The sequence below is a fragment of the Chamaea fasciata genome, unplaced genomic scaffold (genome assembly GCF_029207755.1).
Source record: "Chamaea fasciata isolate MVZ Bird 193981 ecotype frontalis unplaced genomic scaffold, bChaFas1.0.hap1 SCAF_23, whole genome shotgun sequence".
Lineage (NCBI taxonomy): Eukaryota > Metazoa > Chordata > Aves > Passeriformes > Sylviidae > Chamaea > Chamaea fasciata.
Window position 1 is genome coordinate 6467504 of NW_027094108.1, and position 22425 is coordinate 6489928.

At 59.0% G+C, this 22425-nt stretch overlaps 1 protein-coding gene across 2 annotated transcripts; it reads left to right on the top strand.

The window, feature by feature from the left end:
* Positions 1 to 1118: 1118 nt before the first annotated feature.
* Positions 1119 to 17842, top strand: ALDH4A1 (aldehyde dehydrogenase 4 family member A1). Of its 2 annotated transcripts, XM_066203078.1 has the most exons (15): positions 1119 to 1226; positions 2518 to 2611; positions 2817 to 2909; positions 2999 to 3046; positions 3322 to 3477; positions 5044 to 5193; positions 5281 to 5355; positions 8469 to 8656; positions 9603 to 9676; positions 10456 to 10652; positions 10961 to 11008; positions 11944 to 12096; positions 14383 to 14504; positions 15261 to 15379; positions 16257 to 17842. In XM_066203078.1, exons 1-15 carry the CDS (start codon positions 1192 to 1194, stop codon positions 16367 to 16369), a joined length of 1665 nt encoding a protein of 554 aa, XP_066059175.1. In that variant the 5' UTR covers positions 1119 to 1191; the 3' UTR covers positions 16370 to 17842. The 2 variants fall into 2 exon arrangements, with proteins under 2 accessions (XP_066059175.1, XP_066059176.1); XM_066203079.1 differs by lacking the exon at positions 11944 to 12096.
* Positions 17843 to 22425: the final 4583 nt, after the last annotated feature.

Sequence of the window (22425 nt, forward strand, 5' to 3'; positions counted from 1 at the left end):
CTCCCAGGCTCTGGAGCCGGCATTGGGGCTGGAATTCTGTGCTGGGAACCTGCAGCAGCTGCAATGGGACACCGCCAGTGGATTTGGGACCACGAAATGCTTCAAGAATCCAATCCACGTCGGGAGGAGCCCTGAGAACTCCCTCAGCCAGAGCCAGGACCACCCGCCCTCCTCCGAGCTGGGCGGGTTTGCTCCATTTCCCCCTTTTTTTAGTGCCAAAACCAACCCCAGCGCCCCCTTCCCAGGTCTGCTGGCGGCTCTCGGTGTGCTGCTGCGGTGTCCGGCCGGTGTCCATCCCGCTCCGTCCCTCCGCGCCGGGGCTCGGCCCGCGGTGCTGCACCCCAGGGCGGAGAGCTGTCCGTGAGACGGGTCCCAGTCGGTCTCTGGTGACGAGGAAAACCACAAAAAAAACTATAAAATAAATACCAAGCTCCTGGTTGAACGGCTCTGCGTGTTAATTCTTGGGGAGGGGGGATGCTTCTAGAGCAAAAGGATTTGGGTCTGAGGAGGGAGGGACCGTCCTCGTTTCCGAAAATCAGCCCAGGTGATTTGGGGTCCTAAAATAGCCCAACCCCCCCCTCAAAATTAGCGTCATTCAGCTGCTGCTCTTGAAACGTGAAAAATTGGAAATGAAAACACCCCCTGCACACCTCAGCCTGCTCCTGGCGCTGTGCCCCAGCCAGGCTCCACCTTTGGGTTAAAGTCACCCCTTTTCCGGCAATTCTCAGTTCCTAAAGGAACCCGCTGTTGCTTTTCTCCTTGTCTCCGTCCGGTTATTCTCCCTGGGCCAGGACCCGCGGAGCTCCGTGCAGCCCCAGCCGCTGCCTGTCCTCGGGCTGCTTTTATTGTTGTTTTTCCCAAATTTCCCTTTTTAAAATGATTTTGGGCTCCTTCCCGCGCCCCGCCCCCTCCCACGTGCCGCGCGCGCCACCGCCCCCCGCTGCGGGCGGAACCATCACCGTGCCGGGGGGGGGGGGGGGACACCCCGCGGGCACCCCACGGGCGGGGGAGACACGGCCCGCACCCTCACACACAGCGAGCGGCGGCCTCGGGGCCGTTCCTCCACACCGCGGCGCCCGGGGCTTTATTAATTTACTAATTAACCGATGGTTGTGTCTCTTCCCCGCCCCCCCCCTCCTCCCGGCGCGGTGGGTGGTGGCGGCCGCGGGCCGGGAGCGCGGCGGGGCCGGGATGTGGCGGCAGCTGCGGGCGCTGAGGGGCTGCGGGTGAGTGCGGGCTCCCTCCCCTTGTCCGCTCCCCTTGTCCCCTTCCCGCGCCGTCCCCACGCGTGGCGGCGCCGGGAGCCCCGCGGCTGCGGACCCGGGCTGCGCTCCATCCGCTCTGCCGCTCCCGCCGGCAGCCGTCCCGCTGCCAGCCGCAGGCACTGCCAGCCCTTTGCTTCCCGCTGGTTTCCCCTTTCCTCCCTTGTTTCCCTCGTTTTTCACTTTGTTTTTCCCTTCCCCCCCGCTGTTTTCACCCGTTTTCCAGAGTTTGCCCCTCGTTTTCCCTTTTACCCTTGTTTTTGCCTGTTTTCCACTGCTTCCTCCTGGTTTTCCTCATTTACCCCCTTGCTTTCCCCCCGTCCCCATTGTCTTCTCCTTTTCTCCTTGTCTTCCCCCTTTTCCCTTTGTCTTTCCCCTTTTCCCCTTGTTCTCCCCTCGTTTTTCCCCATTTCCCCCTTTTTTCGGGCGTTATCGCTGAGCTGGACAGCCTAAGAGGCACGTGTGGCTGGGTCCGCCAAGGTCCGCCTGTCCCCGGGCAGCCCCGCCGTGCCGGGGCGGCTTTTGCCCCCTGGACTTTGCCAGCGTTGGGATGTTGGAGCGGCCCGGGTCGATCCGGAGCTCACCGTGTGCCTCGTCCCTTAAAAATGCCTTTCGCAGCGCTTTTTCCCGAGCGAGGAGAAGGAGTGGTGGGCTGGGGGCGAGGTCCGGGCTGGGCTCCCGGCTCTGGCATCCCCGTCCAGCAGGAGGGATGGAGCTGGTTTGGGCGGGCAGGCGGAGATTGAGGTGTTCCCGGGAGTTGAGGTGTTCCCGGGAGTTGAGGTGTTCCCGGGAGTTGAGGTGTTCCCGGGAGTTGAGGTGTCCCTAGGACTGAGGTGTCTCTGGGAGTTGAGGTGTCCCCGGGACCGAGGTGTCTCTGGGAGTTGAGGTGTCTCTGGGAGTTGAGGTGTCCCCGGGAGTTGAGGTGTCCCCGGGATTGAGGTGTCCCCGGGACTGAGGTGTCCCCGGGAGTTGAGGTGTCCCCAGGGCTGAGGTGTCTCTGGGAGTTGAGGTGTCCCCGGGATTGAGGTGTCTCCGGGAGCTGAGGTGTCCCCAGGGCTGAGGTGTCTCTGGGAGTTGAGGTGTTCCCGGGAGTTGAGGTGTCCCCGGGAGTTGAGGTGTCCCCGGGAGTTGAGGTGTCCCCAGGGCTGAGGTGTCTCTGGGAGTTGAGGTGTCCCCGGGACCGAGGTGTCCCTGCCATTCTGGGGAAGGAGGGAACGGGGGAATTCCAGCGATTCCTGTCCTGCCCGTGTCCCAGGCGGAGATGGCAGCACCGCTCGGCCATCCAGGTGACCAACGAGCCCATCCTGGAGTTCAAGCCGGGGAGCCCTGAGCGAGCGGCGCTCCAGAAGGTACCAGAGCCGGGATTTGGGGATTTTGGGGGGCTGGAAGGGCCCGGGCTGTGCTGCAGGTGCCGCACGACAGCGCCAGGCTGTCCCTGCGGTGACAACCCCATCCTTCCCTGTGGGGACAGCCGTGCCTCTGCCCGTGGGAAGGGGGATGGAGGGCAGCTGGAGGGGCTGGGAGCTGCTCCCACCGCGTTCTCCTCTCTGCCAGGCCCTGGCTGACCTGAGGGGCAAGACCGAGGACATCCCCTGTGTCATCGGCGGGGAGGAGGTGTGGACACCCACGGTGAGGTACCAGCTCTCGGTGAGTCGGGGGGTTCTCGTTAAACGGGGGAGAACTGAGCGGGGGGATCCCGGGACTGGAGCCTACAGAGCCTTGTCTTCTCTTCCCAGCCCTTTAACCATGCACACAAGGTGGCCAAGTACTGCTATGCCAGCAAGGTGAGTACACCTCTCTGTGCCCCCTCTTCCTGGCTGTTTTCTGCGGAAGCAGCAGCAGCACTCGGCCTGGGTTTAGCCAGTGAGATGCATTTCGTGGGCAGGGAGGCTCCAGGAGCCGTTCCAAGCCCCAGGGATGCTGGAACAAACCCACAGCAGGAGCTGCAGGTTCGGGGTTGTGATGGCACCCGTGGTTTGTGCCTGGGGTGGGTCACCTGGTGCTGGAGAGGAACCTGGAGAGGCTCCTCCTTGCTGCCTTTTCCCCTTTGCCTCCGCAGGAGCTCATTAACAAAGCCATTAACGCTGCCTTGGCAGCCAGGAAGGAATGGGACCTGAAACCTGTGCAGGACCGAGCCCAGATCTTCCTGAAGGCAGCTGACATGCTGAGTGGCCCACGGCGAGCTGAAGTGCTGGCCAAGACCATGGTGGGGCAGGTGAGGGCTGCAGGAGGAGCTGGAGGAGCTGCCAGGGGGGTTTTTGGCCGTGGGAGTGGCTGGAGGTGCTCTCTCAGGGGTTACAGGGTGATCCCCACTCCTTGCTGCTCCTGGGGGAGCAGGATCAGCTGTGAAAAATGAGGTTTGTTTTTTGGGGTTTTTTTGGTAAAATTTTAAGAGTTTAATAAAAAGGTAATAGGACATAGAAATAAAGCAAAGGGTTGAAAACAGCTGGGTGCTTGGCATTTAGCTAACAGCATACCTGTTATTTTTTGGAGGTTTTTTTAAAAAATACTGTTTTTATTACATTAGTTTGTTGTATCTTTATAGACTATTATGTATGTTTATATTTTCCTACAAATTAATTTCTCTGTTTTAGGAACTGCTTTACATGATTATTTTTTGGGTCTGCTCTTTTAGAGCATGCATTTTTTTTTTTTTGTTGTGGTTTTAATCTTTTTTTTTTTATTGGTTTTAGTTTGGGCTTTGGTGTACACTTTTTCCAGGTGGTAGGTGTTTGATAGCTGGCTTGTTAGCAGCAGGGCTTTTATTATCTGGTTACTGGATGCTATTTAGCAAAGTAGAAGTATTATATTAACTATTACTACTGTGTGCTGGGGGGAAATGAGGCGCTGAATAACAGAACCAATGTGATTCCAGCAGAAGCTGTCTATTGTTTATATCACATGGCAGATACAGACTCCAGGTCTGCTGTCCACCTGGGCATCTCTGGGTTGGCTGAGCTGCTCCTTCCTGAGGCAGGCACGCATCCTGCAGGACACCCACTTGGCCAACGTCCATCCTCACGTTGTGCTCCCCCTATCCAGGGTTTGCGTTTTCTGCAGACATTTTCTCAGGCTCTCTCCTTGTTTTTGATCCTGCTGTTTTCTCAGTAGCTTTGATGAATTCCTGAGAGCTCTGACAACAAAACTGCAGCTGGTTTGATGATATTCCTCACAACCAGTTTGGCTGGTGCATCAGAACGGGCTGTTACACAGATGCGTTGCTACAACTGTGCCTAATTTTTTTTGCTAATAGCAGAAATAAAAACTATATTTACACAGCAAAGCTATTTTAGTATTTTACATATAACATTCATCCTAATACTTTCAAAAAGCCAATAACAGAACATATCATATAACAAGGCTGTCACAGTAGGACACGAAATAAAGATGCTTGACTGCAGTAGAAGGAGGCAGCAGAAATCAGAAGCTTTATTTACAATTCATTCAGCCCTTTTATGGACCCGTTATTGTTCCCTAGGACTGACACCTCTCCCCTTGGCTCAGTAACAGAAATAGCAAACGGCACCTGTTGTCATGGGAAGGGAATATTGTTTACACGAGGTTGTTTTGGGAAAAAGAAAACTGTTGAAGAGTTTCCCTTGAGAAAAGCCAGCTCTTCCCAAGCTCAGAACATACCGAGTCCACACAAGGCCGTGCAGGGTGCCCCGTCTTTGGGAACTGAGCTTGGGAGGGGCACCCCACAGACAGCGCTGCCCTATTGCTGCATTGCCCCTTCCCTTCCCCTTCCCTTTCCCTTTCCCTTCCCTTTCCCTCCCTGCAGGGCAAGACCGTGATCCAGGCGGAGATCGACGCCGCCGCCGAGCTCATCGACTTCTTCCGCTTCAACGCCAAGTACGCGCTGGAGCTGGAGCAGAGCCAGCCCCTCAGCGTGGACATCAGCACCAACTCCATGGTGTACCGGGGGCTGGAGGTGAGCTGGGCCCCCCCTGCCCCGTGCCACGGTCGCTCTGCGGGCGCAGGAGGCTCCCAGGGGTCACTTGTCCCTGTCCCTCCGCAGGGGTTCGTGGCTGCCGTGTCCCCCTTCAACTTCACGGCCATCGGGGGGAACCTGGCGGGGGCTCCGGCGCTGATGGTGAGTGCTGGGGGACAGGGGGACGGGGACAGGGCAAGGGGACAGGACAGTGGGACAGGGCAAGGGGACAGGGGGACAGGGGGACAGGCCTAGGGGACAGGGGGACAGGCCTAGGGGACAGGGCAAGGGGACAGGGGGACAGGGCAAGGGGACAGGGGGACAGGCCAAGGGGACAGGGGGACAGGGGGACAGGCCAAGGGGACAGGGGGACAGGGCAGGGGGACAGCAGGACAGGCCAAGGGGACGGGGACAGGGGACAGGGGGACAGCAGGACAGGGCAAGGGGACAGGGGACAGGGCAAGGGGACAAAGGGTCAGGGAAAGGGGACAGGGGGACAGGGCAGGGGGACAGGGGGACAGCAGGGCAGGGCAAGGGGACAGGGGGACAGGGCAAGGGGACAAAGGGTCAGGGAAAGGGGACAGGGGGACAATGGGACAGGGCAAGGGTACAAGGGGACAAGGGGACAGGGCAGGGGGACAGGGCAGGGGGACAGCGGGACAGGGCAGGGGGACAGCAGGACAGGCCAAGGGGACAGGGGGACAGGGCAGGGGGACAGTGGGACAGGCCAAGGGGACAGGGCAAGGGGACAGGGCAGGGGACAGGGCAGGGGACAGGGGAGGCCCGGGGAAGGCTGGGACAGGGATCCCGGCGCTCAGGTTCAGCCGGGCTGCGCAAGGAGGGAGCTGAACCGGGGCTGTGCAGCTGTTCCACAGACACACCTGTTGCACCCCTTGCCCCCAATCATCAATTGGAGTTTTATTAAAATTTCCCAGTGTCTGGGTTTCCGCTGGGATGGGGACGTGTTGGAAAAGCACAAACTGCCCAAACCTGCCCTTCTGGGGTTTTAGTTCTGACACAAGGTGTCCTTTCCTTCCCAGCTGGGTTTGGGATCCGGGAATGAACACGGCAGGGCTTTGATTTCCTACCTGGGCTCAGGGTGCTGTTGGGACATGAAAGTGTAACCAGTTTTTAGCTGCTCACATTCCTCTGGGGTGACACTTTCTGGGTGCAGTGGGTGTGTTAGGGCCAAGGAAGGCGAGGCCAGGCTGTGGTTTTGCCATTTAGCACCGAACTGGTGGACAGGAGAGCCCAGAAGGTGTGAAAAAATATCCAAAAAAAAATCAAAGCATTGGTAAAAAATATCTCTGCACATTCCCATTTGTGTCCCAGCCCATGGAGCACGGGAGCTCCTGCCTCTGCAGGGTGGATTTTGGGGCGACCCTGTAATAACCTGGTGAATTTGAGCCAGCAATAATTAATTTATTGTTGCACTGGGAAAGAAAAAAAAAAAACCAACAAATTGTCCTCAACTCTTTGCTAATTAGGCTCAGATTTCCTGCTGGCCCCAGAGAGGCTGGAGAGCACAGAGCTCTAAATTTGGGGACATCACATTTGGAGCCTGATTTGAGTGAAGCATTTGACTGTCACTGGTGTAGGGCAGGAATGGGGGGGACGAGGTGAAGCCACCGTGGAGCTGGGAAGATTTCTGGAGGGAGAGAGATCCCTTCCTCCCACGCCAGGAGCCGAGGGAGACCCTTGGCTTTGGGCAATGCGGCCATGAGCTCATCCCAGAGCTGGGGTGGGACAAAGCCATGCTGGCAGCTCTGGGTGACATCAGGGACACCCCGTGGCTCATCCAGCTGCCCCTGCTCGGTGTGACAGTGGATTCCCACCGGGATTCTGCGGGGCGGCGGGATCCTGGCCCTGGAGCAGAAGGAGCAGGACATCGGCAGGTGCCTTGGGGAGCTCAGCAGCAGCACGGGGCACCTGGGATTGAAGTCAGGAGAAAACGCTGCTTAATTGGGAGATGTTAATTAGAGCCCCGGTGTTTCAGCAGCACAGGGGGTGAGACACTGGAGAAATCCATGCAGCCAGTCCCGGGAGTGGGAGTTGCTGGGGATCAGAGCAGTGCAGGGAATGCTGTGTCCTGGATTTGCAGGTTTCTGCAGGGAGTGCTTTGTTTCTCTCCGTGATTGGAGGAGCCCAGGGAGGAGCTGTGCCCAGGAGGAGTTCTCCTGCACAGCAAATCCCTGGAAAGCAGGAGACGAGAGTCCAAACCGCCCTGTCCAGCCCTCCCCAGGGCTGTGACCCCGTGCCGGGGAGGCCAGGCCGTGTGTCAGGGACACGGGGCGGTCACTGGGGGTCACGGGGAGGCCGTGGCTCGGGGCCAAGGGGGTGGGGTGGCCCAGGCGAGCTCTCCAGCCCCTTGTGCTGTTCTGCTCGTGCCCGGTTAATCCGGGCAGGAGGTTTGGTTTCACTGCCCTGCCTGGCACAGACACCTGCTGGGCCGGTGACATCGCCGGTGACATCGCCGGTGACATCGGGAGCACCTTCCCATGTCCTGAGGCCGGAACTAGGGCCCCGTTTCCAGCTCCTCCCGGGCAAGGCAGAGCTCGGCCCTGGCAGGGAGGGTGTGGAAGGCTGGCACGGGCACCTGCAGAGGGAAAAGGGGGATTTGTGCCCTCAGGTGAGCAGGGCACGCCCAGCACTGCCCCAGCAATGCTGGGGTGAAGGTGGTGGTGACTTCTTCCCAACCTGGAAATGAAACTCCGATGATTTTAGTAAGGAGGTAAAACAAGAGTGGATCTTTATTCAGAGGCCTTCAGGGGCAGTTATGGAAGGAGAGATGCCCACAAAAGCCCACCCCCTCCAGGGGTGAATACATTTTTATAGGTTTCAGGAAATTAGTCCATGAAATGTGACTCAAAGAATTGTTCTCAACCTTGGTTCCCAGGAAGAACCAAGATAGCTTTGGAACCTTTTACCCTCTGGGGCTCGGAGCTCTGGGATTTGTCTTTCTGCCTAGGGAGGGACCACGGAAAAGTACTGGGAGAACGAATCACTAATACAAGAGGCTACAAAGCTACAGATAAATGTAAATACTACATAAGTGTAAATATGTGCAAAGAATACAGGGGATATAGAAAACTAAAAAAGGCTGGGAAAACGAGTCGCTAATACAGGAGGCTACAGAGCTACAAATAAATGTGTGTGCAAAGAACACGGGGAACGTAGAAAAGTGATAAAGGCTGCGGATCGCCGCGAGGTGCCACCGCTCCCGGACGGTTTTCCCGGGAATTCAGCCGTTCCTGATGAGGTGTTCTCCTCCGCAGGGGAACGTGGTGCTGTGGAAGCCCAGTGACACGGCCCTGCTCTCCAGCTACGCCGTCTACAAGATCCTGCTGGAGGCGGGGCTGCCCCCCAACGTGGTGCAGTTCGTGCCCTCGGACGGCCCCGAGTTCGGGGACACCGTCACCAGCTCCGAGCACTTCTGCGGCCTCAACTTCACGGGCAGCGTGCCGTAGGTCGGGGCTGGGGGCAGGGAGGGGGCTGGGGGCTCCTCTGGTGCCCCCTCGGAATGCCAGGCCGGCCTTGGGAAGGGCTGCCGCGGCTGGCAGGACACGGTGGCACGGTTATATCAAAACGGGGTCAAAGCTGGTGACAGAGAGTGTCTGAGCTGGGGTTAGTGCTGGGGGCGGGGTGGTTTTAGCTCTGGGGCTGAACTCTGGGCACAGGAGCAGCCAGAGGGGCAGTGACACTTCCAGGGATGCTCTGAGGCTGCTGCTTTGGGTGGGTTTGCACCCCAGGTGGATTTTTCCACCAGGTGGATTTTCCCCCCGGTGGTTTCCCCCAGGTGGTTTCCCCCAGGTGGTTTCCCCCAGGTGGTTTCCCCCTGGGCTCTGGCCGTGTCCCGTGGGGTCTCACAGGTGCTGAGGGCTCCCTGCAGGGGCTGTCGGGCCGGGCCGTGCTCGGGTGAGCGCGGGGCTGGGCAGGTGGGGAGCTCACGGCTCCTGGCTGAGCCTCCCGCCGCGAGGCCATTTCCATTTTTATTGTTTTCCAGGCGGAGGGTTTTGTCACAGTAACGCCTGGAGGGAAGGGGGAAAGGGGAGGGACAGAAACTTCTGGATGCTCACTCCGTGCTCTTCCTTGCAACAGTTTTATCTTTAAAGCCGCGGAGCTGCTGCGTGGAGCCTTTGTTTGATACCTGTGCTCTCAGTCCCACTTCTCTGTGTGGGGCATCCCGCTTTTGGAGGGTTTCCCATCAGGACATTCCCTTTTGGGGGGATTTCCCATCAGGGCATCCCTGGTTTTGGAGGGTTTCCCATCAGGGCATCCCTTTTTTGGAGGGTTTCCCATCAGGACATCCCTTTTTTGGAGGGTTTCCCATCAGGTCACATCACCCCCGTGTGCCTTTCCCTTCGTGCAGAGCCAGGAGTGCCCTGCCCAGCTCCTCTCTCCTCTTCCAGGACTTTCAAGCGCCTCTGGAAGCAGGTGTCGGAAAACCTGGATCGCTACCGCAATTTCCCGCGCCTGGCTGGAGGTACTGGGCCCTGCTCCACCTTTTTGGGGGGATGCAGGAGTGAGGGGGAGGAGAGGGGCAGCATTCCCGTCCCTGTGGGGGTGGCACAGGATGGGATTTCGGGGTGGGAGGTGGTGGTTGGACCCCAGAGTTTGGAGTGCCAAAGTTTGGGAGTTTAGGTTGGTCCCTTCTCCGCGGATTTTATCTGCCTGCTCCAGGGTTGTACTCTCCGGGTTGCAGCTGTCCCTGTCCTGAAGCCTTTTGGGGCTCCCTAAAAACACAGGCCGGATAAAATTAAGGGAATAGAAACCATAACTGCTTTTTATTTATTTACTGAGGGGCCCCCAGGTGCATTTGGGGCAGACGAAGCCCCCGGGGGCTGCCCCCAAACACGGACCGCGGGTCACGGGTGTCACACTTTTATAAGTCTGGTCCATTTCCATATCAGGGGTTAATCCTCCAATTGCAGCTTCAGGTAACGAAGTAATTTACCCCAAGTTTGCTGCCCCCACTCACTTTTGTTTCCATTTCTCAGGGCCTGGGGCAGTGAGGTGTCCTCGGTCCCCAGGCCCGGAGAGGAATTGCTGTGTCTGCCCAGAATGGGAGAGCAGCAGCTGACACTGCGCCTGGAGTTTGGAGTCACACACTAAGAATTACAGGATTATAAATACATGAGAAATACAAAAGCTGAAATCCCAAGGCAGCAGCACCCCACCCAGGCGGGGAAGAGCACCGGGCACCTTTTGGCAGCTGCCACGCCCTGACAGCTCCTCCCGCGTCCCTTTTTCCCGATCCCCCAGAGTGCGGAGGGAAGAACTTCCACGTGGTGCACAGCTCGGCCGACGTGGGCAGCGCCGTCAACGGGACCCTGCGCTCGGCCTTCGAGTTCGGCGGCCAGAAATGCTCCGCCTGCTCCCGGCTCTACGCGCCGGCCTCGCTGTGGCCCCACATCAAAGAGAAGCTGCTGGAGGAGCACGGGAAGATCAAAGTGGGAGATGTGAGCCGAGCTGCCGGGCTGCTGAAGGGCTTTGCGGCTCAGCGGGAGGCTGATGGGATTAGGGGCTGCGGGAACTGCCTGCTAATTCCCATTGAACGGAGCTTTTCATCCCCGCCCGCTCCCCCCACCGCCCCTCCGCTCCCGGCCGTGATTAGAAATTAACTTGTAGCCGGAGTCTGCAGGGAGGGCTGGGCAGGCTCTGCCAGGAGAAGGGGAGTCCCTGGGACGCGGGGAAGAGTTTTTGGGGGGAGCTGCAGCTGCTGGGGCGCAGGGTGCGCTCTCATCCCCTCCCTTGTGCCTTCCCGCAGCCCACCCAGGATTTCGGGACGTTCTTCTCGGCGGTGATCGATGCCAAGGTGAGCTCAGAGCGGCCCCAGGCTCCCCGGGCTCTGGGGTTTGCTGCAGGGGTGGGGACACTGATCGCCTGGAGCTGGGTGTCGGCTGAGCGTTGTGTGCCCTGCCCGTGGAAAGAGGGAATTTCCCTCAGAAACCTCCTGGACCGGAGAGTTCCCTGTGCATTCCCTGCTCCCGCCCCTCCTCCTGAGCCGGGATGGCACCGTGTCCTGAGAGGAGTGACCCTAACTCCCCTTTAACCCCCAAACCCCCTTTTAACCCCCTTCCAGACCCCCAAACACCCTCTTAACCCCCAAACCCACTCATTTCCTGTCACCCCTGACCGAAACCTCCTTCCAGACCCCTAAACTGCCTTTCAGACCCCCAAACCCACTCGTTTCCTGTCGTTCCCAACCCAAACCCCCTCTTAACCCCCAAACCCATTAATTTCCTGTCACCCCTGACCCAAACCTTCTTCCAGACCCCTAAACTGCCTTTCGGACCCCTAAACTGCCTTTCGGACCCCCAAACCCCCATTCAGACCCCTAAACCCACTCGTTTCCTGTCATCTGCAACCCCTTTCCAGACCCCCAAACCCCCTTTTAAACCCCAGACCCATTCATTTCCTGTCATTCCAGACCCCCAGACTCCTTTCAGACCCCCAGACCCCCGTTCAGACCCCCAAACTCATTCATTTCCTGTCATTCCAGACCCCCAGACTCCTTTCAGACCCCTAAACCTCCTTTTAACCCCCAAATCCCCATTCAGACCCCCAGACCCACTCATTTCCTGTCATTCCAGACCCCCAGACCCCCGTTCAGACCCCCAAACCCCCGTTCAGACCCCCAAACCCCCATTCAGACCCCCAGACCCACTCATTTCCTGTCAGCCCTGACCCAACGCCCCTGTCAGACTCGCAGACCCCAGACCCCGTGTCCCCGTGTCCCCCTGTCCCCAGTCCTTTGCCCGGATCAAGAGGTGGCTGGAGCACGCCCGGAGCTCCCCCAGCCTGACCATCCTGGCGGGCGGCGGCTGCGACGACAGCGTCGGGTACTTCGTGGAGCCCTGCATCGTGGAGAGCAGGGACCCCCGGGACCCCATCATGAGAGAGGTGGGGGGCCCCAGCCCCGAGCCCTGCGGGGACCCCGGGACCCCATCCCAAATCCCTGTGGGACCCCATCCCAAATCCCTGTGGGACCCCCGGGATGCCATCGTGAAAGAGGTGTGGGATCTCATCCCACATCCCTGTGGGCACCCTGGGACCCCATCCCAGATCTCTGCGGGACCTCATCCCAAATCCCTGCAGGGACCCCTGAGATCCCATCCCAAATCCCTGTGGGACCCCATCATGAGAGAGGTGTTGGGGGGATCCCCATCCCAAATCCCTGTGGGCACCCTGGGACCCCATCCCACATCCCTGTGGAACCCCATCCCAAATCCCTGTGAGGTTCCTGTGACCCCATCCCACATCCCTGTGGGACCCCATCCCAAATCCCTGTGGGGATCCTGTGACCCCATCCCACATCCCTGTGGGACCCCATCCCAAATCCCTGTGGGGATCCTGTGACCCCATCCCACATCCCTGTGGGACCCCATCATGAGAGAGGTGTTGGGGGGATCCCCATCCCAAACCCCTGCTCTGGGGTTAGGCTGACTGGGGTGGGGCAGCACCTGCTCCTTCCTGGGATTTGGGCTGCACGGGAGATTTTTGGGCTGATCGTGAGAGGTTTTGATATTTTTGGGGCTGATCATGAGAGGTTTTGATATTTTTGGGGCTGATCATGAGAGGTTTTGATATTTTTGGGGCTGATCATGAGAGGTTTTGATATTTTTGGGGCTGATCATGAGAGGTTTTGATATTTTTGGGGCTGATCGTGAGAGGTTTTGATATTTTTGGGGCTGATCATGAGAGGTTTTGATGTTTTTGGGGCTGATCATGAGAGGTTTTGATGTTTTTGGGGCTGATCGTGAGAGGTTTTGATATTTTTGGGGCTGATCATGAGAGGTTTTGATGTTTTTGGGGCTGATCATGAGAGGTTTTGATATTTTTGGGGCTGATCATGAGAGGTTTTGATATTTTTTGGGCTGGTTGCGATGGGTTTTGATATTTTTTTGGGGCCGATCCTCACGGTTTGTGGTGTTCTTTGTGCTCACAGGATATTTTTGGGGCGACCCCTCATTGTGTGTTGTTGCTTTTTTGGGCTCAGAGAGGATTTTTGGGCCAGCCCTGACTGTTTGCATCGTTCCTTGGGCTCACAGCAGATTTTGGGGCCAGTCCTCAGAGTGTGTTGTTCTTTGGGCTTTCACAGGAGATTTTTGGGCTGATCCTCGCGGGTTTTGTTATTTTTTGGGCTGATCCTCGCGGGTTTTGTTATTTTTTGGGCTGATCCTCGCAGGTTTTGTTATTTTTTGGGCTGATCCTCGCGGGTTTTGTTATTTTTTGGGCTGATCCTCGCGGGCTTTGTTATTTTTTGGGCTGATCCTCACAATTTGTGTCATTCTTTGGGGCCAATCCTTACAGCGTGTGTTGTTTTTTGGGGCTGATCCTCACGGGATATGTTGTTCTTTGGGCTGCGCAGGAGATTTTTGGGCCGCAAAGGAATTTTTCAGGCTGATCCTCACAGTGTGTGTTGTTTTTTTGATCTGATCCTCACCGTGTGTGATGGTTTTTGGCCTGCACAGGAGATTTTTGGGCCGGTCCTCACAGGGTTTGTTATTTTTTGGGCTGATCCTCACGGTGTCTGTGGTTTTTTGGGGCTGATCCTCATCATTTGTGTTGTTTTTTGGGCTGCACAGGTGATTTTTGGGCCGATCCTCGCAGGGTTTGTTATTTTTGGGGCTGATCCTTGTGGCGTGTGTTGTTTCTTTGGGGCCAGTCCTGATGGTTTGTGTCATTCTTTGGGCTCCAGGGGATTTTTGGGGTTGATCCTGACGGGGGGTGTTTTTTTTGGGGCGGATTCTGACAGTGTGTGTGGGTTTTGGGGGCTGATCCTGACGGTTTGTGATATTTTCTGGGCTCCCAGGAGATTTTTGGACCGATCCTGACTGTTTGTGGGGGTTTTTTGGGGCGCATCCCGAGGGTTTGTGTGAATTTTTTGGGGCCAATCCGGACACTTTGTGTCATTCTTTGGGCTCACAGATTTTCGGGCTGATCCTGGTGGGGTGTGTTGTGTTTTGGGGCTGTTCCTGATGGTTTGTGTGCGTTTTTGGGGCCAATCCTGGTGCTTTCTGTGGATTTTTTGGGGCCCATCCTGAGGGTCTGTGTTATTTTCTGGGCTCCCAGGAGATCTTTGGGCCCATCCTGATGGGGTTTGTTGCTTTTGGGGCCAATCCTGACGGTTTCTATGGATTTTTTGGGGCCGATCCTGACGGTCCGGGGTGTTTTCTGCGCCCCCAGGAGATCTTCGGGCCCATCCTGACGGTTTTCGTGTACCCCGAGAATCGCTACAAGGAGGTGCTGGAGCTCATCGACACCACCACCCCCTACGGCCTCACGGGGGCGATCTTCGCCCAGGAGAAGTGAGTCCCAAAATTCCCCAAAATTCCCCCAAAAAGCAGCCGGGGATGCTTTTCCCATCTGGAGTTTTCCTTCTCTCCAGGAGGAGGGAAGAGCTTTTGGTGCTCCTTCTGCAAGGAGGGAAAGGGATGGTTTGAAAAGTGGTTTCTTGGGCCTCTCCCCCCCCAAAAAAAAGATGGTTTTTTTTTTTTTTTTCCAGTGAGGAATTATCCCAAAGGAATGTTTGGAGCACGTGGGGGGTGAACCCGCTGCCCACTCGGCAGGAGGAGGGCAGAGAGGGATGTGAGCTCAGGGAGAATCCCCAAAATTATCACAGAGTTCTGGGGTGGCTCGGGCTGGAGGGACCTTGGAGCTGACCCAGGGCAGGGACACCTCCAGATGTCCCAGGCTGCTCCCAGCCCCGTCCAGCCTGGCCGGGGTCACTCCCAGGGATCCAGGGACAGCCACAGTTTCCCTGGACAGTGAGGGATGAATGACCTTCATTTTATAACCACGAAACATAAATAGAGAAAGAAAATTTAAAAAAAAAACAACAAAAACCCCAAAGCAGAGAAAATGCAGGAGCTGTGTGTGTGTGTGTGCAACCCCAGAGGCCTGGAACTGAGCATGAGGGGACAGAAACTCCTCTGGAGGGGACGGAAACTCCTTTCTGCCTGGTTTTGGTGGCTCTGCAGCAGCCACAGACCCAGGGCTGTGCTCAGGGCCGGGCTCAGGGCCGGGCTCTGTGCTGGGCTCAGGCTGTCCCTGTCCTTGCCCAGGGAGGTCATCGAGGAGTCCCGGAGGCTGCTGCGCAACGCCGCCGGAAACTTCTACATCAACGACAAATCCACGGGGGCCGTGGTGGCCCAGCAGCCCTTCGGGGGCTCCCGCATCTCAGGTGACACCAGGGCTCCTGCTTGGGCTCCTCCCAGCTCCCCTGTGTGTCCCTCCTGTGCTCCATGTCCCTTGTCCTCCTTGTCCCCATCCTCTGTGTCCTTCCTGTCCTTCCACATCCCTCCTGTGCTCCGTGTCCCTCCCATCCCACTCCTTGTGTCCCGTGTCCCTCCCATCCTCTGTGTCCCTCCCGTCTCTCTGCATCTCTCCTGTGCTGTCTCTCCATGTCCCTCCTGTGCTCTGTGTCCCTCTTGTGTTCATTGTCCCTCCATGTCCCCATCCTCTATGTCCCCCATGTCCCTCCCATCCCTCTGTGTCCTGTGTCCCTCCATGTCCTTCCCGTCCTCCGCGTCCCTCCCATCTCTCTGCATCCCTCCTGTGCTCCGTGTCCCTCCATGTCCCTCCCCTTCCTTGTGTCCTGTGTCCCTCCCATCCCTCCGTGTCCCTCGGTGTCCTTCCCATCCTCCATGTCCCTCCTGTCTCTCTCTGTCCCTCCTGTCCCCCTTGTCCTTCCATGTCCCTCCTGTCCCGTGTCCCTCCCATCCCTCCACATCCCTCCTGTGCTCCGTGCCCCTTGTTCTGTGTCCCTCCCTTCCCTCCACGTCCCTTCTGTCCCTCTGTGTCTCTCCTGTGTTCTGTGTCCCTCCATGTCCCTCCCATTCCTTGTGTCCTGTGTCCCTCCCATCCCTCTGTGTCCCTCCTGTGCTCAGTGTCCCTCCATGTCCCCCCTTGTCCCTTATGTCCCTCCGTGTCCCTCCTGTGCACCGTGTCCCTCCCTGTCCCCATCCTCCGTATCCCTCCACGTCTCCCCTGTCCCTGCCATCCCTCGGTGTCCCTGCCCCCCTGGGTGGTGCCACCAGCCCTGTCTGCTGTCCCCACAGGCACCAATGACAAGCCCGGGGGTCCCCACTACATCCTGCGCTGGACGTCCCCCCAGGCCGTCAAGGAGACGCACGTGCCGCTGCGGGACTGGCGCTACGCCTACATGCAGTGACCTGGGGACACCAGGGCACCCGGGGGGACAGCTGCCACCCCTCACAGCACGTCACTACTGAGCTCTAACCCGCCCCGCTTAGGAGTTATTTAAAAAAAAAAAAAAAAAAAAATGGAAAAAAAATATTTGTTACTAAATGGTAAAGCTCGGAGGTCCTCGTGGTTTCCTCGGTCACGTGGCACTTGGGGACACGATGGTGAGTGTGGCAGTGGTGCTGGATTTGGTGACCTGAAAGGTCTTTCCCAGCCTCAGTGATTCGGTGTGAGCATGCTTGATTAGGCCAGTTGTTAATTAGGGGTGGCTGCAGAGGCTCAGCTGGCCCCCGGCTGCCTTTTCCTCCCCGTCCTCCCGTCCCCAGAGCGGTTCCCTCTCCTCCAGGCTGAGCAGGAGACGAGCTCAGGGGTCCCTGTCACTTGGACCCGGCCTGTCCGTGTGTCCCCAGCAGCCCAAATCCCTGCACGGGCGGCTCTCCCAGCCCGGGCTGGGCTTTCTCCCCACCCTGAGCCCCCCTGACAGCCCACACGGGAGCCTGGTGCCAGGAGAGGGCAGCTCTGGTGCTGCCTGGAAATGCGCTCCGGTGCCTGATTCCAGCCTCATCCCGTCCTCCCGAGCCTGCACAGGACCTCCCGGCGGGGCTCGGGCTGGGGCGGAGGAGCTGCGGCGCCCTCGGTGCCCCGGTGTCACCCCTGGGGACACGGCTGGGCTGGCTCGGCTGTCCCATCAGCTCTTGGCTGCTTCCCCCGCTCTGAGCCCAGTGTGTGCGCTGGGAGGGACGTGCTGGGAGAGGTGCTGGGGTGTTGGGGGAACAGGGAATGTCCTGCTGGAGCTCCTGGGTGGGGGAACCTCCCCTCCCCACCCCTGGAGGAGCAGCAGCTCCCCGAGCTCCGTCCGGGGAGCTGCTGTCACACCCAGCCCCACCCCATCCCATCCCACCCAATCCCCATCCCATCCCCATCCCACCCCATCCATCCCCATCCCATCCCCAGGGCTCTGCCAGCTGCTGTGTGCAGGCCTTAAACCTGGCCTTAAAACAAACCAGGCCTTAAACCTGGCCTTAAAACAAACCAGGCCTTAAACCAAGTCTCAAACCAGACGTTAAGCCAAACCAGGAGGTAAACCAGGCCTTAAACCAGGAGTTAAACCAAGCCTTAAACCAGGCCTGACGCCGGGGTCTCGCTCAGGCAGGGCTCGGTGCTGGGACCTGCAGCGCAAACAGGAAAAGGGATCTGGACCACCAGGCCCTGCCTCCTCCAGGCTCAGTTCTAATTCACCACTGTTTAATTAACCCTAGGACTAATTACTGCTCAATGCACAGGGTTTGCGGGTGGCTGGAGCCCTGGCAGGGCTGCTGTGGTGGGTGCTGGGGTCGGTGCTGACACTGACCTTGCGCAGGGTGGGGAGGAGTGGCTGCAATTCCTGTGGATCCTGGCACGGCTAGAAAAAAAAAGTGCAATAAAATCATATTCGAGCCTCTTTGTGTTGCTTTTGTGAATTATTTCTCCAGGTTGCTGTCAGATAAAGAGCCAGAGTGAGTCGGCCTTGGGGACCTTTAAATGAAGTCAACCCAGGTTTAAAATTTTGTGATGAAAAGGTGTTCCCTTGCTTGGGGAGAGAAAGGCAGGAAAAACGAGCGGCCTCATTCAGAAGCCCAGGATGGTTTGGGTGGGAAGGGACCTTAAAGCCCACCCAGTGCCCCCCTGCCATGGCAGGGACACCTCCCACTGTCCCAGGGCGCTCCAGCCCCGTCCAGCCTGGCCTTGGGCACTGCCAGGGGCAGCCACAGCTGTGCCAGGGCCTGCCCACCCTGCCAGGGAACAATTCCTGCCCAAGATCCCATTTAACTCTGCCCCCTCTCAGCCTGGACCATTTCCCCTCGTCAGTGCTACTGCAAAGCATCCGGGCACTGCCCTGGGCGGGCACGAGGGAGCCCAACTCTGCCCCAAAACTTTGCCCCAAAACCTTGCCCCAAAGCCCAGCAGGGAGGAGAGAGAGAGCCCCAAACCTCACAGGGAGAGAGAGAGCCCCAAACCCACCCCAAACCCCACAGGGAGAGAGAGAGAGCCCCAAACCCACCCCACATCCACCCCAAACCCCACAGGGAGAGAGAGAGAGCCCCAAACCCACCCCACATCCACCCCAAACCCCACAGGGAGAGAGAGAGAGCCCCAAACCCCACAGGGAGAGAGAGAGAGCCCCAAACCCACCCCACATCCACCCCAAACCCCACAGGGAGAGGGAGAGCCCCAAACCCCACAGGGAGGAGAGAGAGCCCCAAACCTCACAGGGAGAGGGAGAGAGAGAGAGAGAGCCCCAAACCCACCCCAAAGTCCCAGCAGGGAGGGGAGAACCCCAAACCCGCCCCAAACCCTGGCAGGGAGAGAGAGAGTCCCAACCCCACCCCAACCCCACCCCAAACCGCAGCAGGGAGGAGCGAGCCCCGCGCTGTCTGCCGCGGTTGTCCCCAAACCCTCACCCCGCGGGACCACAGCCGCGTCCCCTCCCTCCCAGTCCCTCCAGTTTGGGACCAGCCCCTCCTAAACTCCCCCGGACGCCGTCGCCGACCCTTCCCAGCCTGGCCACGGCTCGTTTCGATCCCGCCCGGGCTCAGCCCCGGCCCCTGCCCCCGGCCCGAGCCTTTCACGCCTCAGGGCCGGAGCCTCGAGTGGATTTTTGAGCCTTGACTCTGAATTTCATGGCTTTTGTGGCTCCAAATCGGGCCCCTAATGCCATTTAAACGTTGGTTTTTCCGAGCTGATGAACGCCTGGGTCGGTGTGCGCGGCTCGGATGCTCCTGGGGTGGGGAAGGGGGCCTGGGGAGGGCTCGGGGGGCTCGGCGTGACCCCAACAATGAGCCGCGGCAGGTCTGGAGCGCCCTGGCAGCTCCGGTCCCGACCCCGGCTCTCAGCGCATCCCGAGCCGGGACCCGGCTGGGCAGTGACGGATTTTCCCTGGAAAAGCCCCGGCTCCATCGGCTCCATCGGCTCCATCCGCTCCATCGGCTCCATCCGCTCCCCGGCGGGGGAGAACCGGCCGGTCCAACCCCGCCTCGGGAGCGGATCCCCAACATCCGCCATCCCGGGATAACGGGAATTCCCCGGAGCAGCGCCGGGAGCGGGGCGGCACGGCAGAGAGAGCCCGAGCCCTGGGGGGGAAGGAAAGGGAATCCACGTGGGATGAGCTGGGATCTGTGGGATGAGCTGGGATCCGTGTGGGATGAGCTGGGATCCGTGTGGGATGAGTTGGGATCTGTGGGATGGGCTGGGATCCGTGTGGGATGGGCTGGGATCCGTGGGATGAGCTGGGATCCATGTGAATCCACAGATCCCTGCTACCCAGGCCCTGAGCAGGGAAGCTTCTGCTTCCTGAGCCATTTAAAAATTAAAAAATAAAAGAAACAAACCAAAATAAAACCCACCAAAACACCAATCAACCAACCAAACCCCAAAACCAAAACCAAACCACCAGGAAAACCAAACCAAAACCCAAACCGAACAAAAACAACAAAAAACTCAAAACCACTAAAATAAAATAACCACAATCACAGCCCCCCCTCAAAAAAAAAAAAAAGTCCTTTCAAAAATACATTTAATTTTAATTTTTATTTTTACACTGTAAGTTCGAATTTACTTTTCCCTGGAACCTGCCGGTGCTCTGGGCCGGGCCGGGTCCCTGCAGAGCCCCTCGGGTGCCAGCTCCTCCTTCCTGCAGGTGCAGCCTGCTGAACGCCCCTTCCCCACCAACTGCCTCGGGGACACACTGGGGGCTCCTCCTCTCCCAGCCCGCCTGATTTCCTCCTAAAAACCCCAAATCCAGCGTCCCAGGGGTGGATTCCCAGTGTTCCCGCAGCCCACGGGCGGGATTTGCCCTGTGCTGCTGCCGGGGGGTGCCGACGGAGAATTCCCGTCTCTGGGCGCGGCGCTTTCCCCTCGTTTCCCGAGCAGAGGCTGGAAAATCTCCCGGCACAGGTGGGTGGGATGCAGGGAAGGACCAGGAAAAAGGGAATATCCCACAGGATGTGGCTCCCACAGCACGGCCAGGGGCTCACGGAGTGAGACCCCCCTCCAAAAAAACCATCCCCTCCACTCCCTCCCTCCCTCCCCAGCGCTGGGGCTGCCCTCCCCAGGCAGGAATTTTTTGGGAACAGCCCCTCCCTTCCCGTTTTTCCATCCCCCGAATGAAAGGACCATGAGGAAGGAGAAAAGAGCCACGGGAGGGAGGGTGGGGACAGCAGAGGGAAAAACGCGGCACGGGGAGAGGCCTGAGCATCATCCCGGGGGGTTTTCATGGAAGCAGAGAAACCTCTGGCCTGGTTTTCCTCCTCATTTTATTTCTCCTTTTGGCCATTTCTGCCCGGGGCTTCTCCTCCCCGGTCCCTGGGGGGCTTTGGGAGAGCGGAGAATCCCCGGCGGCTGCGGGCGGGAGGAGTTTGCAGTTCGGGCAGCCGGCGGCAGATGGAGATCTTTATCCCGCTCTCCGCAGGAAAACCGGGAAAAGCGAGGCCGGGATGGCTCCTCCAGGGCCGGGAACTGATGGGCACCGAGGCTGGGAGGAGGAGGAGGAGGAGGAGGATGGGGCCGGGGGGAAGAGGGGGAAGAGCCGCAGGGTTCAGCTCTGGAGCCGCATTTTCCCACAGGGAGGGTGGGAGGAAGCGAGGGAAGGAACAGAGACGTCAGGAGAGGGGAGAGGGTTTGGGGGCGTCGTCCCCGCTCCACAAACAAATCGGGGGTTTAAGAGCAAGTGCCTGCGCTCCCCTTCCCCTCCAAAAAACGCTGCAGGACCGCGGAGAGGCTTCTAATATTTAACATTTTTGTTAAAGCCCCAGGTCCTGGAGTCATGAGAATGCGGCAGAATGTCAGCTTCCAGCTAAAACAAATAAAGAGGGGATTCACATCCCTCGGGCTGACACGGCAGAGCGGGAAGGAGACGTGACCCCACCTCAGGGCAGGGAAAAACCCTGGAAAATGAGGGGGCTGGGAGGCACCGAGCCCCTCAAACACCCCCGGAGCCCTGTACCCAGCCCAGCCGCTCAGCGGGCGCTGCAAACCCCGGGTCGAGTCCCCGAGGACAGAGCGCCCTCCTTCCCACCTGGAAGGACGCCGGATCCTCCCTGCCGGGCTCTGGCGCCTCTCCCCGGCCTCGGAGCTGGGGATGCCCGGCCCCGGCGGGGCTGAGGAGCGGGGCTGAGCCTGCGGCTCCCGCTTCCCCCGGGAAGGGTTTGTCTGGGAGCGGGATTCCTCCGGAGCCAGCCCGCCCGAGACCGGGAACAGGTGAGGGCGGCTGCAGTCCCCGCGGCTCTGCGGGGATCCCCCAGGACATAAATCAGTCGCCCAGGACGTAAATCAGTCGTCCAGGACGTAAATCACTCGCCCTCGGCTGGGCGGGAGGAGCGGGAGGCTCCCGGCAGCGGCGGCAGAGCTGGCCCGGGGTGGATTTGGGATGAAGGGAGAAGTTCTCCCTCTGCCAGGCGCGGTTGTCCTCCGCAGCCCCGGCCCCACCCGCGGCCCCGCCGGGCCCGGGACGGAGCCGGGCTGGAGCCGGGAGGGGGCACGGAACCGCTCGGGATGGGACCTTGGGGGAACGGAGCTGACCCACCCCGTGCAGAGACAGCCAAAGGGATGGATCCCGGGTCATCCAACGGGATGGATCCCGCGCCATCCAACGGGATGGATCCTGGCCCATCCAAAGGGATGGGTTCTGCTCCATCCTCACCCTGGACCCTGCTCATCCAAAGGGATGGATCCCGCTCCCATCCAACGGAATGAGTTCTGCTCCATCCAAAGGTTGGGTCCTGGCCCATCCACAGGGATGGATCCTGTGCCAGGGTGGGCAGGGGGAGCTCCAGCTCTTTGCCCCCGGGGGCAGACACCGCACTGCAGACAGCAGTGCCCCCAAATGCCACACCTCCTCCTCCTCCTCCTCCTCCTCCTCCTCATCCTCCTCATCCTCACTGCTTTTCCCTGGAAGCAGCCTTTCACCGCACCCGGGGCTCTCTGCCCCCACCGTCCCTCTCCAGGGGGGTTATCCCCTAAATCGTCTCCCGTCCCTACAGCCCAGCC